Source organism: Delphinus delphis, chromosome 4 (genome assembly GCF_949987515.2).
Source record: "Delphinus delphis chromosome 4, mDelDel1.2, whole genome shotgun sequence".
Classification (NCBI taxonomy): Eukaryota; Metazoa; Chordata; class Mammalia; order Artiodactyla; family Delphinidae; genus Delphinus; species Delphinus delphis.
In genome coordinates, this window is record NC_082686.1 from 8,979,951 (window position 1) to 8,997,808 (window position 17,858).

The following is a 17,858-nucleotide window of genomic DNA, read 5'->3' on the forward strand; positions in this document are numbered from 1 at the left end:
CATCGGCAGGCGGACTCTCAACCACTGTGCCACCAGGGAAGCCCTGGCAGGCGGATTCTTAACCACTGCGCCACCGAGGAAGTCCCATGACTTTGGTTTTTGGTTTAAACAATTGATTGAGGTGGAAAAGTCTGAAGCAAGAACATTCTGGAGAGGGAGATGGAGCTTGGGTTTGCATGTGTTACATTTGAGATGTCTGGGAAGGAATCAGAAAAGGTCAGCAGCGTAGGAGGAAAAACCAAGAGAACATGGAGTCGTGGAAACTATGAGAAGAGAGTGTTTCCAGAAGCACAGTGTTTCCGGAAACACTCCAGAGAGTGTTTCCTGTGCTCTGCAATGGGAGAGGCCACAACAGTGAGAGGCCCACATACCGTAAAAAAAAAAAAAAAAAAAAAAGAATCCACCTGCCAACGCAGGGCTCGAGCCCTGGTCCGGGAAGATCCCACGTGCCATGGAGCAACTAAGCCCATGCGCCACAACTACTGAGCCTGCGCCCTAGAGCCCGCGAACCACAACTACTGAGCCCACGAGCCACAACTACTGAAGCCCGTGCACCCAGAACCCGTGCTCCACAACAGGAGAAGCCACCGCAATGAGAAGCCCGCACACCGCAACGAAGAGTAGCCCCCACTCGCCCGCAACTAGAGAAAGCCCATGTTCAGCAATGAAGACCCAACGCGGCCAAAAATAAATAAAACAAAAAACCAAACAACAAAAACCCCAAAGTCATCCTTGTTTGCCTTTTTTTTCTTTAAACTACCATTTCCAATCCATCGGCAAGTTCTGTTGATGCTGCACTCACACCAGTCCACCTTTCTCTAGAGCCCATGCCTCTAAGCCAACATCTTCTCCTGCCCAAAGCACCATGAGATGCTTTTAACTGAACTCCCAGTTTCTGTTCTCGGTTGCTGCAGCCCACATCGCTCCCGGCAGCCAAACTGATGTTTTCTGAAAACTCAATAAGAGCCTGTCACTGCTCCAAACAGTTTAATGGTTTCCCACAGCAAGTGGGCTGATGGCCAAGCTCTTAAGTGTGCTCTGCATCAAGCCGGACAACCTTCCACCCCTGCTCTCGCCCTGACCTTGCATGACCACACATTAGGCTCCAGCCAAGCTGATCTTCAGGTTTCCTGGGCCTGGCCCACTCCCACCTCAAGGACTCGCCATCCCCTCTGGGCAGCGCCTTCCCGGATCTTTGCATGGCTGCCCCCTTACGTTGTATTTCTCAGCACAACTGACACTTCCTTGGGGACATGTTCTGCAACATCTGAAGTGGCCCCCAGCCCCACTCCCATTAAAAAAAAAAAACACTTTCATTTTGGATTTCCAGAAGAGTTGAAAGATACCTTTGTTAATTTACTTTGGACCATCACCTTCCGCATCCCCCCCGCCCCACGAGAGCAGAGGCCCTGCTCATTTTGTTTCCTGCTGCATCACCAGCATCTAGAACACAGTGCATGGCACACGCCAGACGCAAACGTACAGGAAGGACCCTGCACGTGCACTGCACACAGAAGAACTCTAAGTGGAGAAACACATCATTTGAAGCCTCATTCTGTTTCATGATTTAGACGGCCAGTATGCATACTTAGTTTGTTCAAGACTGAAACAATGCATAGTGTATGATCCAAAGAGTCTTTCGGTACTCTATAATTCGCTAATTAAGTCTTATCGAGAAGCCCCCAAATCACCTCCAGCTTTGGAATTCTATGCTTTCTTTTTTTATTTTATTTATTTATTGCTTTCTTTTTTAAAATAAAAATCAGGTAATCATTTTACTACAGTACTGTCTTGAGGTTAAATTTAATTACTGCACAAAAGCCAGGCTCAGCTGCACTGGTGGTGGAGAAGCAGTTTAATCCCTACATCAGTACCTACATCGGGAATAACTGAGGGCAGATGAGGCAAGGAGTTGCATGAGCTCTCTTTCCCTAGAACCACAACTATAATCATAACCGCAGCCTGAGAAAGCATAATTGTTGGTTTACATTAGTAAATGACAGCATACTAGTTATAGGAGCTTCATTACAGAGTGAAGTATAATTATTTTCTTATGTAAACCACAAAACTAGCTGTCAAACAAATATGGCAGGAGTAATGGAGGGGGTACTACGGCCTGTCTGTCTAACACCATCCTTCCTCCTCCTGAAAGAGAAGCCTCTCTTGGGTGGGAGCCCATTTCTCGGAGCTCCAGCGCACCAGCCTTTCCTCTCCTCCTCTGGGTCAGCCACAGGCCCAGAACAGCCGACCGGAATCTTTGCGTGAGACTTGATGAACTTCATCTGAACACCTAGCTCCCGCTCTGACTAAAACCAGATGTAGACGCTTGGGCTTTTCCTGTACGTGAGCCAGAAAGTTTTGTGCTGCTGTGTTTCTACACGCCTGAAGTGAGTTTCGTTTACTTGCAAGAGAAAAGAGCCCAGACTTCTTGACACACCTTCCTTTGTATATTAAAAACCACAAATTCAGCTTTGCTTCTGCTGATATAACTACTACTAACAATAATGACAGAGGTCATAAAATATGACAGAACTAGAAGCTTTTGAACACTGACCTTGTGGTGGGCACTGTGCTATGTAGTTCCGACTGAGAACATAGATGTAATTTTTTTGCTCGTGTTAATAAAACTGAGACCAGGGCTTCCCTGGTGGCGCAGTGGTTGAGAGTCCGCCTGCCGATGCAGGGGACACGGGTTCATGCTCCGGTCCGGGAAGATCCCACATGCCGTGGAGCGACTGGGCCCGTGAGCCATGGCCACTGAGCCTGCGCGTCCGGAGCCTGTGCTCCACAACAGGAGAGGCCACAACAGTGAGAGGCCCACATACCAGAAAAAAAAAACAAACAAAACTGAGACCAAACTGATTTTCTTGTCCAGTGTTGAGCGACACTGGGACTGGGCATACTTTCCTGTCTGTGTTAAATAATACTGAGAGCTTGCAAAAATAATTACTTGCTCTAAGATATGCCTAATTCTGAAAGAAAAACTCAACCAACTAAAGTGGCTCACTTATCAAAACGAGCAGCATCTCGTCAACATCCCCTTCTGGACCCTCGCCTAGTGCGGTGCCCACCAATGCAAAGGTATCTTATTACTAACTCTGCCCCAGGCCCCACCTGGAAAGATCTGCCACAAACAACTCAGCCAAGGCCCTACAACCTTATAAATATCCTCCCCAAACCTCCCCTAGAGCTGAGACACCCCTATGCCCCAGCCAAGTTTCTCCCTCACTGCAGCAGGTCTAGTAACCTGAGATTTGCTCGATGATACATTCGTCCGGCGGTCTTCAGGGCACCGGCAATTGACAGTCTACCCTGTTGCATTTAATTCACTCCTCAGGAGTATCTGGCTGATCCGCGGTCCTCCGAGTAAACAGATGAGTCTCCTTTGAGAGTCTCCAGACCATTTTCCTAGGAAGCTGTAGCTGACTATAAGGCTGGGCTGTGCCTACTCTGTGTGGCCTCCATGGTAGAATCTTCACCACTCAGGCAATGACCAAACACAAGGGTCATCGAGAGGCAGGGGTGTGTTGGCCAGAAATGAAATACAACATCAACTGCCTGACGATAGTTAGCTGGTTTACTAAGTTTTCTTTCCACGGCTCCACAAAAAGAAAAACATACATTCTCCTGTTCTTTATCCCACACAGATTTCCATCACTGAGTCTGTGCAAATTATCTTGGGAAGTTACTTTCTTGGACCCCCATCTGGACCCCCAGTGAGGGCTTAACACGGTAGCGTGGGCCACTCGGGACCCTTCCAATGGAATCCTATTGTTCAGTATACATACAACGTATGTTGTAAGAAGTAAAGCCAGTTTACTTTTAAGGCAAAACTAGCCCCACTAGCTGGCATTGGGCATTACTTTTTTTTTTTTTTTTTTGTGGTACGCGGGCCTCTCACTGTTGCCTCTCCCGTTGCGGAGCACAGGCTCCGGACGCGCAGGCTCAGCGGCCATGGCTCACGGGCCCAGCTGCTCCGCGGCACGTGGGATCTTCCCGGACCGGGGCACGAACCCGTGTCCCCTGCATCGGCAGGCGGACTCTCAACCACTGCGCCACCAGGGAAGCCCTGGGCATTACTTTTTGACCCTTCTACACCTACCGTGCAAATCTTCCTCATCATCAGATTCTTCTAGAGAGATCTGAGGCTGAGCCTTCACTTCCAGGTTTCTGCTCAGCCAGCTGGTTTGTTCCAAGGAAGAGCCAGCAATGTTCCCGACAGCTTCTAGAATTTTTTGAGTGACTTCCTGAGAGTAGTCAGGAGAAAGAGGAAAGGAAGTTAGTTAAGGAAAAGAATCCTAAAATAGCACCATCTGATATAAATATAATGCAAGCCGCAGCTGTGAACCATGCAGGTAATACCAAGTTTTCTAGGAGCTACATTAAAAGAAGAAACAAGTTCATAATGTTTAACACAATATATCCAACAGGGTATCAACATATAATCAATATAAAATTGTTAGCGAGGTTACGCATTCTTTGCTATGAAGTCTTTGAAATCTGCTGTTGTTTAGTTACAGCACGTTCACTTCAGACAAGCCACATGTCAAGGGCTCAACAGGCACTCGTGGCTCAGGCTACTCTCTGACCAACTTGGGTAAAACAGAGACACAGGAAGTCACAGCGGCACAACACGTTTGGCAGATTAGATTTCCAGTTTCTTCAGGACCATGGATTCTTGCTAGAAATGCATCTTTGAATAATACAAGAAACAAAACTGCATAAATTAAATTGACTCGAGGGTGAAGTGAGGAGTCATCTGTATCAGGAGTTCCATGAGGAACGGATTTGGTCAAGTAGCTGGGACGGAGGTAGAAACACTGAGTGGGTATCATCGAGCGTTGCCAGCTAAGAGGGGCTGTACGTCCCTGACGTCTGAGAACTGAACAGTCCTGACTTCCACTACGAGCCCAGCAGCTGTGTTCGGGCATGAAGCAAGAGAACGTCTGCCTGCCGGTGGCAAGGGGGGTGCACCCGTGCGAACTGTCCGCGGTGCGCCTGGGCAGAGGTGTGGGGTGGATGACGGCGGTAAGGAAGGTCAAGAATAGACGGATGGACCTGGGGATGATCACACTGAGTGAAGTAAGTCAGAGAAAGACAAATACCATTTGCTATCACTTCTATGTGGAATCTAAAATATGACACAAATGAACTTAACTATGAAATAGAAACAGACTCACAGACGTAGAGAACAGACTTGTGGTTGCCAAGGTGGGTGGGGTGGGGGAGGGATGGAGTGGGAGTTTGGGATTAGCAGATGCAAAGTAGTATATATACAGGATGGATAAACAACAAGGACCTGCTGTAGAGCACAGGGAGCTGTATTCAACATCCTGTGATAAACCATAATGGAAAAGAATATGAAAAAGGATATATATATGTGTGTATAACTGAGTCACTCTGCTGTACAGCAGAAATTAACACTATAAATCAACTCTACTTCAAGAAAATAAATTCTTAAAAGCAGATCAAGAAAAGGAGTTGAGGACTTAGAAGAGCTCCCATTTCAAGCGCAGTGAATGGATGGGAAAGAAGTTGGGGTGCCTGGAAACAGCAGGAAGGAGTCAGTGTCAGGGAGGCTGGGACATCCTGGGGTGGAAGCAGAGGCCCACCTGGCCCTCTGACGAACAGGAGCAGAGCGAGCCGCACCAGCTGCGGTAGTGCCTGTGGCTACCGTCCGGCCGATGGACTGGAAACGGAGGGGCCGCGGCAGGCAACAGCCCATGGAAGGGGGAGGGCTTCCAGGTGAGTGCAGGAGGTGCCACCCAAGGGCTGGGCTGCAGCACTTGCCCTTGGGTGATGCTTTCTTCTCTACTGGTTGAGTCAAAGGAGTCACTGTGCTTTACGCAGAACTCTAGTACCTCAGAATCAGGAACTGGACAGATATTTCACAAACACCAGGGATCACAGCGATTAGCAGTAATATCACCAAAGCCATAAACTACACAACCCAGTTTAAAGGCTTTGACTCAAAAAGCTCCTCACTCAAGGATTATAATGGTTGCAAAATAGTGACTTTTCTAACTCCTTCATTACTTCTATGTATTATTATATTTATTTATTTATTTTTTTGCGTTATGCGGGCCTCTCACTGTTGTGGCCTCTCCCGTTGCGGAGCACAGGCTCCGGACGTGCAGGCTCAGCGGCCATGGCTCACGGGCCCAGCCGCTCCACGGCATGTGGGATCTTCCCGGACCGGGGCACGAACCTGTGTCCCCAGCATCGGCGGGCGGACTCTCAACCACTGCGCCACCAGGGAAGCCCCATCTATGTATTATTGATAGTTGGCATTCTACTCAAAGGAGAAGATTTTCCTTCTCCTATGGGTGAGTTTTACTTTGTTTTTCAGTGTTTCTGAAATTTCCTGTGGGTCTATATTGCTTTAAAAAGATGGGGGAAGGTTCTAAGGAAAGGAGTCTGTGCATAAAGATAGACTTATTGTTCCAATCATGCTGCAGAGTAAGTCCGCATACATCTGTGGACAGTGGGAAGCGAGAGGGTGCCTTGTAAACTGCACGGTCGACTGGTCAAGTCTAACACGAGAACCTTCATCAGGAGATTGTACAGAGTCCTCTAAAGACAGTAACGGAGGGAATCAGACGTGGGAACAAATGCAAATCTAAGATCTGGTTCTGCCCAATGTTTACTCTCTCCAGTGAGAGCCTCTAAAGGTGGGCGATACTCCTGGGACAGTAACAGCCTGCCAGACTTGCACATACAGACCTGCAGATCTTTCTGATCCTTCTTGCTCTCCAGGTTGGGAGTTCTTGTTACAAAGTCGTTCAGCATGCTGTTGAGAGACAATCAGCTTCAGACCGAGAACGCTGCAGAAATAAAAGCATGTTCCCGAAGAAAAATACAGTGACGTGAGTGCAGGGACACGGTACCTGAGAAGCAGAAAATAACCAGGGGGAGCGAGATTCAACTGCACGGACTCCTTTAACACACCCAACAGCGAAGGGAAGTTTGCTTGCAAGGCTGTTGCTGGGAGCCTATTTAAAAAAAAAGAAAGAAAGAAAAAATATCCAACCCTGAACAGGTCAAAACAAAATGTTACTTATAAGCACATTTTAGATCCAGGTGGTTGGAAAGCACAGGAAGATGGCATATCCACCTGACCTGTTTGCTCTTTTTTAAATTACAATACACACAAGCTAAATTTTGGTATTCTGCCAAGAACTTGGAGTTTGGAGAGCTGCAACCCTGCTGACAGGTCAGATGCCCCTGGTTTCCTCGTCTATAACGTGAAAGCCTGGAACTAGAGGACTGTCTGATCTCTGGGCCTGTCTGGCTCTACCATTCAGCCTCTCTGACGTCGCTGGAAACACAGAGTCAACCATCAGAAGGTCACAGAGGGCAAGGTCAGGCCTCAGGAAAACAAGGACTCGGATTATGGCTACGGAGCGAGGCTGCACAGCACAAAAGGCAGAGCTTGGCCGCAGCCAGAGGGCCCCAGGTTCAAGTCCTCGTCCCTGACTTACTGCCTCCTGACTGACCTGGGCAGGGCCTCCTCTGTAAAAGGAGGCCGCAGCTCCTGCAGCTGCTGGGAAGGCTCAGATATCACTTAGGCCCCTGCAACAGGCGCTTGCTAGTGATATAATTCACATTAGTTACCACGAGAAGGGACCAGCTCATCCTTACCTCCTGCAGGAAAGAAGTACAGGGATGCTTGTGGTGCAGGATGAACAGCTGGTCTGAGCTCAACCCTAGACCCAGGGACTCCTGGGACCATGACCCTTCTTGCCACCTCAGGGTACAGTGAGCCGGAATAACCACGGAACATGAACCTGTTAACCGGGGAGCTTGCAGCTGGTGGTCAGATGCACTTATTGTGAACCCTCTGAGATACATGAGAATACTGAGGCTTCCTTGAGACGGGGCTACACTCCCTTCACCCTCCTTACTGCAGCCGAGAACACCCCACACGATGGAGGGGTCCGGGAGCCGCACCCGGGACCTGCCATAAGATCTGCACGAGGCCCAGCAAAGCGTCCTTTCTACCCGTGGAGAAACACCTGGGGGACTCCTACAGCTGAGACCCCTGCATGCGGACATTCAGCACAGTAAACCCACGCAGAAGCCATCCAGCAGAAAACATGGCAAAGCACTGAGGACAGCACCAAAAATAACCCCTTCTCCTTTTTCTAAAAGAGGTCCTTAAAATCCCCCCTCCTTTTTTGGTATCAATTTAACGCAAACTGGTTCTTCTAAAGTTTACCAGGCCTCACATAAAGCTTTGCTGACGTAAGTATTTAAGCTATAGCACCCAGACTTTAAAATGTCAGATTTGATCTCTGCAGAAGGAAAAAGTAAAAGCATCAGGGTATTCCCATGCCTCGAGAGGAAATAAGGACACCATTCAGATACTTTCTGAACTAAGCGTCTCCAGTAATCAAGAAACACAATGCGAGGGGGGTGGCAGGGAGGGATAAACGAGGAGTTTGGGATTAAAATGTACACACTATTATATATTAAATAGATAAACAGGGACTTCCCTGGTGGTCCAGTGGTAAAGAATCCGCCTTACAATGCAGGGAACATGGGTTCGATCCCTGGTTAGGGAACTAAGATCGCACATGCCGCAGGGCAACTAAGCCCGAGCGCCGCAACTACTGAGCTTGCACGTCTCAACTAGAGAGCCTGTGTGCCGCAAACTACAGAGCCCATGCGCTCTGGAACCCTCACACCACAACTACAGAGCCCACGTGCCCTGGAGCCTGCGAACCACAACTAGAGAGAGAAAGCCTGCATGCCCCAACGAAAGATGCCACGTGCCGCAACTAAGACCCGACACAGCCAAAAATAAATTAAATAAATAAATAAATAATAAGGGACTTCCCTGGTGGCACAATGGTTAAGAATCCTCCTGCCAATGCATGGGACACGGGTTCGAGCCCTGGTCTGGGAAGATCCCACATGCCGCGGAGCAACTAAGCCCGTGTGCCACAACTACTGAGCCTGTGCTCTAGAGCCTGTGAGCCACAACTACTGAGCCCTCGAGCCACAACTACTGAAGCCCACGCGCCGCAATGAAGAGTAGCACCCGCTCGCTGCAACTAGAGAAAGCCTGCGTGCAGCAACGAAGACCCAACGCAGCCAAAATTAATTAATTAATTTAAAAATAAATAAACCTTAAAAAAATAAACAATAGCACTGGGAACTATATTCAATATTTTATAATAACCTATAGTTATTTCCTATAGTGGAAAAGTATCTGAAAAAGAATATATATATATATATTCCTATATATATATATATATATATATAGGAATCATTTTGCTGTACATCTGAAACTAACAACATTGTAAATCAATGATACTTCAGTTAAAGAAAAATTGGAAATACAATCAGAGGAATTATTTATAATCATTGCAATAGCATCTATAATTGAGAAACGTCTTTGAGGGGCTGCATTACCTTTGGATGAAAGCATAGCAAAACTGCAACACAGGGACATCCACGAGGGGCGATTTCTGAAAATTAAAGCAAAGCTAATTACTCCAAGTTGGTAGGAAATAAGGCTAAAAAAGAATTCAAATACAGAAATGAAACAGATTCTATATCCTAACAAAGCAAATGCTTGCAGCTAGAGTCTTTCAAATATAATAGAAAGTGAAACAAAAACAAATGTATCCTATGAGGCCCCAAATCATTAGTGCCCCTCTCATCAGACTCCCAGAGTCATTCCCTTTATGTTTACCTACTTCCCATTCCAGGCTTTTAACAAGTATTTAGGGAAGATTTGGCATTATAACTGAACCTCCCCCCAGACACAAAGTTGGTGGCCAAAGTTGGCCCTCGGGAGCTACAGTTGAGAGACAACGCCAAATTTGAATTCTTAGCTCCAGGAATTCCCTCAAACAGCCCAGACAGCTTCCCTAAATCCCAAATGGCTGGAACTACTTAGAAATAGGTTTCAAGACACACATTTTTTCCCTTCTTGCTTGTAAAAGGCTATTTGTCGAAGTTACAGAAGTCGAGCCAATTAACTAAACTAACCACAAAATGTAATTTTGTTATTCAAAACGCCAAAAACCACTCAGCCAGACGACATCTAGGTTTTTTTGTTTTTTAAGCCCAGGAGTTGCAGGTGTCTGCAGAAACTCCGGTAACATGAAGGAACAAAACCTGAAAGCGCCTGCTCTGTGTGTAAAGCTGCTGCAGGGCCAGCTCCCCCATGGCTGCAGCTGTGACCCCATCCGTGGGGACCGACCCGCAGCGCGGAAGATCAATCTCCTGCCAGCTAGACTTGCTCAGAGATATAAATGCCAATCCACCCAGGACCTGACGCTGCCGCTGCCCGCCTCCAGCACCCTGCTCCCTCTCTTCAGGGTCCATTACTTTAACATTTACGTTCAAGAGTAAAAGGTAACAAGGCTACCAGGCATTTGGGAGACTGGGGGCAGACGTCCGACAGATGCCGTGAAGTTGCCCGTGCCCATTTTACATCTGACTGTTTAAGCGCTTGGCCAGTTCCATAATCTGGCCTCACAGTGTAAATCTGCCTTATCTTCTTTCCCCAACGAGAATACAGGCTGACCGTAGGCAGGAACAGTGTCAACTATTTAGGACTCCCCACTACGACGCAGACTTGATTTTCAATAAACACGTGGAATGAAGGAAGAGGACCAGAGCCCCGAGTGTAACTGACTGGTTAGAAGCCCCGAGCGGCCTTCCCAGTGTGGACATTTCTGCAGAGGGTGCCCCTGTGCCACGTGCCTTTCAGAGGAAGAGCTTCAAGTGGGGAGTTCTCCTCCAAGGCAGGCACAGCCAAAACTGCTAAAGGTATTCTTGGTCAGCTTGTCCACTCTGGGGTGAGAATGGCTGAACACATCTCTGATTCCAAGGTTTAGCTTTTGCTCACCACCCTTAGTGTTATGGCCTTAATATCTAAAAAGAAAATTTCTTTTATTTGCTGTAAAATTTTTTTATTTGGGTAGAATATATTTGACAAAATCTACCATTTTAAACATTTTTAAGTGTACAGGGCATCCAGTATATTCACATTGTTGGGCAACTATGACCACCATTCATGTGCAGAACTTTATCTTCCCAAACTGAAACTCTGTCCCCATTAACTCCCATTCCCTCCTCCCCCGCAGTCCCTAGTGACCATCATTCTTCTTTCTGTCTCTATGGAGTTGACTACTCTGGGTCCCCCAGATAAGTGGAATCATATAATACTGTCCTTCTGGACAGTATACTGTCCAGTATAGACAGTATACAATAATACTGTCTATTATTCCCCTTAGCATAATGCTGTCAAGGTTCATCCACGGTACAGCATGTGTCAGAATTCCATTCCTTTTTAAGGCTGAATGATAGACAGTCCATTGCAGGTACAGACCTCATTTTGTTTATCCATTCATCCATGGACACTTGGGCTGTTTCTACCTTTTGGCTATTGCGATTCATGCTGTTATGAACCCTGGCGTACAAATATCTGCTGGATTACAACTATTTTTTAGCAAAATCACTTGGTCCACTCCCTTAATTTTCACTTAGGGAATTATTCTTAAATTGTTCCTAACTGTATAATTTTAAATTACCTAAGAGAAGGCAATTATTTCAAAGTTGGAACAAATCCCTGCTTTCTATCAAATTAATTAAGAACAAAAGAGCTCCAACACTTTCAACGAAGAGGTCTGCTTTGGTAAAACCAAAAATCTCTCAGGCAGGAAACTGTTAAACCACACGGTCTGTTCTGTTGCAAAGTCACTGTGCATAAATGAAAAGGTGCCCCCCCTCGAAACTGGGCAGAAAAACTGTAAGAGCTTTGTGGTTCAATCACGTCACCCTTCAAAGGCCACTGCCTTCCCTGCAGCCAGATGAAATCTCTTCTTTCTCAGCACGTCCAGGATGAGTCAAGTCCTCTGATGTGTATTTTGTACCTTTGTAAAAATTATGCAGACTTTTAACTCGCCCGTTGACAAAGATGCTCTCCTTGACCTAGTCAGGCTCCTCTGAACCCTCTTCTTTTTCTTCTCCTTTTTTTTGAATTTTAAATCATATAGTGTTTCTTCCTCCTATAATATTTTTGCTTTCCAACAGTAAAAGAAATGGTACAAGAATCTGGCCCTTGGTCACAAGCCATTTTGGGGAATTCCTCAATATTCTCACTCCAATTTTTTTAACAATCAATGAATGAGGTAATCAATGACAGGGTTAATCATCAGATTCCAGAGCTTCTAAAATATCTCCCATTACTCAACAGTCCCTTTCTCTTTCTCTCCCTCCCTCTCCCCGCTCTCTCCTGCCCTCCTGAAAACATTTTACTGAAAATGCAAGAAAAAACTGAGAATTATGTTTCTGAGGAGAGCCCGAATCCTGAGATGCTTATGTCAGACTGTAGGGTCTGTGTTTACAATTTCCTAGCCTTTTTTTTTTTAAATTAATTTATTTATTATTAATTTTGGCTGCATGGGGTCTTCATTGCATGCAGGCTCTCTCTAGTTGCGGCGAGCAGGGGCTACTCTTTGTTGCCCTGCGTGGGCTTCTTATTGCTGTGGCTTCTCATGTTGCAGAGCACAGGCTCCAGGCACGCGGGCTTCAGTAGTTGTGGCACGTAGGCTCAGTAGTTGTGGCGCACGGGCTTAGTTGCTCCACAGCATGTGAGCTCTTCCCGGACCAGGGCTCAAACCCGTGTCCCCTGCATTGGCAGGCGGATTCTTAACCACTGTGCCAACAGGGATGTCCCAACGGGTTCCCAGCAGCTCAAGGCCACGTTCCTACGGGGATGACCTCAACCCCCTTAAAATGCCTGCCTAAGAAAGAAAGCTCAAGGCTTCTGAAGGAATCTGCTGTGTGTTTAGCCAACTCCTGATAGGTTCCTGACCTCCCTTTCTTTGAGCATTTATTAAGACAAGCTTACAGTTATACATCCTTGCTCTGTCCCTTGTGAGATGTATGTGTGTCTCCTACAACCCAGGGATGTCTTTCTCAAGGACCTGGCAGCCACCCCTCTGAAATACCATCATCAAGAAAGACAGGGCCCCTGTTTCCCAGTCTCCAGGGGAGCACAGGAACCTACCTTGCACTTTACAGTCAGCAAACCCCGATGGCCTAATTACATCCACCAACCCCCTTCTTGCTTGTTTGTAACTTTCCACTCCCCTGACTTTGCTGAAGCCCCTGCTTGTTCACCCTCCCTGCTCTTCATTCTCTGCTTAAACTACCCACTCACCTCTGCACAAACTGGAACAGAGCACAACTCCTTCCCCTGCTGCAGTAGTTACTAAATAAAATCAGTCTTTTCCACCTTTAACTAGTGTCTGGCTTTGTTTAACTCTGACGCCTTTTCAGCTGCAAGTTCCTTGAGGCAAGTGACATTTCTTCTTTCTAACAGAGTTATTCGATTTGAACCACTACCGGGCAGAGCACCCTGCAGTGGGATGGAAGGATGGAAGTCCGTCCTTCACCTTAAGTGGCTTGCACCCCAAAACAGGAGCCCATGAAGCACATTTCATGGAGCTCTGCAGAGCCCGGTAAGAACACCTTCGCTTTACAGCCCCCGAATTCCGAGTTGCTGCCGTAACCTCTGTTTCCCTCCCCAACACAGTTTATAAGACGTGGAGTTAGAGAGAGTGCTGCGTTCCGCTGAGGGTCCCCAGGCTCCTGACCTCGTCCCCTAGGACCTGCGGCGGCCTCTTCACCACTTCCTTCACCAGGTGCAGCACCGTGTCGGTCTGCAGGGTGCTCAGCGCACAGATCAGGTCCACGAGGGTCAGCTGGGACGCGCTGGCCGCCGGGACGATCTGCCGAGGAAAAAATCATTCCTTTAAGGCTCACAGAGAGAAAACAAGAATGAGAATGAGGCACAGAAAGTACTCTATGATACTTGCCCCTGGAAAAAGAGGTTTGTTTTAATCTTCTAAAGAAATACTTAAATGAAAACTGGGTAATGGACTCTAGTGGTGGGAACGAAGAGTGAGGTTAGCATTTAATCACAGTAACCTAATCAGTATCTGATACAAATAAGGAATAAAACGTGTAGCTGATGATGGGCAGTCTCTCTGGTATGTTCAAGCTGAGAAAGCATTGTAGAAACAGATACGTTTAATTGGGAGGAAACAGGCTGATATCGAGACAGCCCCCAAAGTATGAGGACAGCAAGAAAAACAGGTAAATCAGGTTCATGCGAGCTGCCTGTGGCAGGCAAGTCCCGGTGAGGGAGGCATGTTGTGATGACAGAAGTCTGTGTAGGGTGGTGACATGCACTTGCAAGTATCAGCTTTCTCGCCCGGAAGCCCCAGCAAGTGCTAAGGTGGGTGGCCTGGGCCACCAGCCTCTCACACCTCCTCAGGGAACAGGGGCCTATGCTGGGCCCTGAGATAGTGTCCAGGGGGTGGGGCAGACCCTCTGAGGGAGGTACCAGGTAGGAACCTGCATGGTCGACAGAGGGGACCAAGGAAGAAGTACGTGCTGGTATTGCAGAAGCACGTGAACCAAGCTCCTGGAGGACCTCGTGATGGACCAGTCAGTGGAGAAGGAATGGACAGAATGCACACTGAAGTCTGGGCGCAGGAATGCGATGATTTAAATTTTCTTGACCATCATGAACAAGCATTACTTTAATAAATTAAAAAAGCCGAGTGTAAATTATGGACGTGTCAGTGTAGGTTCAGCAACTGTGACAAGTGTAACCCCCTGATGGGGGCTGCTGGGGGAAGCAGGGCATGCACGTGCGGGGACAGGGGAATATGGGAACTCCCTGTACCTTCCTCTCATTTTGTTGTGAACCTAAAACTGCCTTAAAAAGAGAAAGTCTTTAAAAAGATTAGTTAAAAAAAAAAAAAAAAAGCTATCACGGGCTTCCCTGGTGGCGCAGTGGTTGAGAGTCCGCCTGCCAATGCAGGGGACCTGGGTTCGTGCCCCGGTCCGGGAAGATCCCACATGCCGCGGAGCGGCTGGGCCCGTGAGCCATGGCCGCAAAGGGAGAGGCCACAACAGTGAGAGGCCCGCGTACCGCAAAAGAAAAAAAAAAAAAAAAAAAAGCTATCAGGTGGTGTTACAACCAGGGAAGGGCCCACAGGGGTCCTCATAGGTAGGATGGTGAACTGTTTCTTAAGCTGGGTGGCAGGTTCATGGCGGTGTTCTTCTTTAAAACGTACATTCTTGTAAGCACACTATTAGACAGTAGATTAAAAAGGTTAAATAGAAGTACAATCTACTCATTACAGAAAGATGTGAAAAGAGAGGTTGGGGGTGGCCTCCACTCCCTACCCACCCGACACCCCGGCTAGTTGTAACTGGCACAGCTAGAGTACATGATGCATTTAAAACGGTGGAACTGGGCTTCCCTGGTGGCACAGTGGTTAAGAATCTGCCTGCCAATGAGGGGGACACGGGTTCGAGCCCTGGTCTGGGAAGATCCCACATGCCGCGGAGCAACTGAGCCCATGTGCCACAACTACTGAGTCTGAGCTCTAGAGCCCGTGAACCACAACTACTGAGCCCACGTGCCACAACTACTGAAGCCCGCGTGCCTAGAGCCTGTGCTCTGCAACATGAGAAGCCACAGCAATGAGAAGCCCACGCAGGGCAACAAAGAGTAGCCCCTGCTCGCCGCAACTAGAGAAAGCCTGCGTGCAGCAACGAAGACCCAAAGCAGCCAAAAATAAAGAAAGAAAAGATTATAAAAAATAAAAGAATAAAAAATAAATAAAACAGTGGAACCACTGCCCCAGTCTCCCGTGTTGGCCTCTGGCGTTACTTTTTTTTTTTTTTTTTTTTTTTTTGTGATACGCGGGCCTCTCACTGTTGTGGCCTCTCCTGTTGCGGAGCACAGGCTCCGGACGCGCAGGCTCAGCGGCCATGGCTGACGGGCCCAGCCGCTCCGCGGCATGTGGGATCTTCCCGGACCAGGACACGAACCCGTGTTCCCTGCATCGGCAGGCGGACCCTCAACCATTGCGCCACCAGGGAAGCCCTGGCGTCACTTTTGATCACACATGACCCTCTGGTATTTTGTCAGAGTAAGTTAGTTCCTGCTTTCATTTCTGGCTTTACCTTTGTCTTACTGTGGCGTTTCACTTTCTTCCTGCCCCACACCGCTGCAACAGCTGCTGTCAGCTGAACTCCAAGATGGGCTGTCAAGGGGTTTAAGAAGTCTAAAATTTTTTGTCGTATGATCTAAAAAATAGAAAAACGAAGAGTTAGAGCAGAGTAGAATCAGGGCTACGGTGGACTGTGCACTTCACCACCAGCACCTGTAAACCCTGGGAGCCAGGGCGGGTCTTTGTCTCAGCATCCCGGGCACCAGGCCGCGGGAGGAGGAACTGGACGAGAGGCACGGCGGGCAGCCCAGGCGGACGGACAGATGGCTAGCGGAGCCGAGCAGGAAGAGACCCTTGGGAGGTGATGAATACCACCTCCAAGCAGCTGTGAGCAGGGCAGGGCTCGAAGGCAGCCACCCAAGGCTTTTCAGATACAGTGAGGAAGGGGGCGGGGGGGGGGTACCCAGCAGTGGAGTCGGCACTGTTCCCATCCGGAAAGCCCCTAGCCTCACTTGTCTCAACCAGCCCTGGAAGGGCTAATATGCATCAGGAAGGATGTTTTTCAATTTCCAGAAATATGTACCATTTAACTAACTTTGTTATGTAACCAACTAAAAATAAACTCACAGCACGGCCCCGGACGTCACTCATCACCCTCCCTCCGGCTGCGCCTGGATTTTTCTCCATTCCTGAAACCTCCATGTTCCTTCCTCTATAAATCCTGTGGGTCTCACAGCCGCTAACACCTCCCTACCCAGGCAAATCCTCTCTTCCTGGGTCTCAGCTCAGCCCCTCTGCCTCAGGAAGGCCTCCTCGACCCCCTGACCAGGGGTCACAGCCTGTAAGAGTGCCCCGCATTCTTTGTAGCACTTCTCATCATTATTTTTAAATTGATGGTTAACGTCTGTATCCGCCAGGCAGACAAGGACTTAATTGCTCTATCTTATCCACTGTTGGATAAGCAGGACATGGTACACAGCAGCAGACATGCAAATGTTTGTGGAATGAATGAATTTACCTTGGGCTTCCTCTGTCCCCACTGCCTTAGTTTAGCATCTCCTTAGATACAATTGGCCATGGGATGGAGACGTCCTCTCCCTCCCGCTGCGGTTTCTGCTCCAGAGAAACCATGGGGGCCCCAGCTCAAGGCCTTGGGTCCTTCAGGGAGGGCTTAAGTTAAGTGCTCAATAAATGTTAGCCATCGCCAAAATGAATCCTTCCATCAGCCCAGGAGGTAGGCTACTAATAACAGACTCATTTCACAGAGGAGGAAACCGAGGCTCAGGCTGCGTGCCTGAGGATTTTCTGAACCTTTCTAGAGCTTAATTTTTAGGCTTAAATTAAGCAGTTTCCTGTGGCAGCTTGAAATACAGCAGATTTCCCTTGGAGGGTATCTCTGGAACTGCCAGAACATTTTGGAGGCCACCTGTGCAACTGCCTGACTCACTATAGAAAGATCAGAAAACAGAAGTCAGAGGCGGGCTCCATTCCCTACTCACCCTCATCCCGGCATCACTGCTTATCAGATGCACGACTGAGGGCAAAGCACTCACTCTCTCTACACCCCAATGTCCTCATCTGTAATCTGGGAATAATAATAGTACCCAGCTTGCAGGTGAGGACTAAATGGGCCAATAAACGAAGAGTGCTTGGAGGATGCCTGGCTTCGTGTTTCCAACTGAGGAAACTACAGCACAGACAGGTTAATGAACTTGCCCAGGGTCCCACGAAGCACCTGAGCAGGGAGCTGAGTCCAGGTGATCTGGCTCCCCGTGTCCTGATCTGTTCTGCTCAGCCCGGGCCGCCAGATGCCAGCGTAAGCTCCGAGGCCGCACCTGGCACCAGGGGTGCTCAGCTAAATGA

At 48.1% G+C, this 17,858-nt stretch overlaps 1 protein-coding gene across 1 annotated transcript in view; it reads right to left on the minus strand.

Annotated features, from left to right (window-relative positions):
- Positions 1-17,858, minus strand: part of DOP1B (DOP1 leucine zipper like protein B) — a 111,017-nt gene that overhangs the window by 19,144 nt on the left and 74,015 nt on the right. The window contains exons 22-27 of the mRNA XM_060010327.1: positions 16,009-16,131; positions 13,620-13,754; positions 9,418-9,473; positions 6,888-6,992; positions 6,724-6,790; positions 4,103-4,247 (exon numbers count right to left, since the gene is read on the minus strand). Coding sequence (XP_059866310.1) covers positions 4,103-4,247; positions 6,724-6,790; positions 6,888-6,992; positions 9,418-9,473; positions 13,620-13,754; positions 16,009-16,131 — 631 coding nt within the window. The remainder of the gene's footprint in view (positions 1-4,102; positions 4,248-6,723; positions 6,791-6,887; positions 6,993-9,417; positions 9,474-13,619; positions 13,755-16,008; positions 16,132-17,858) is intronic.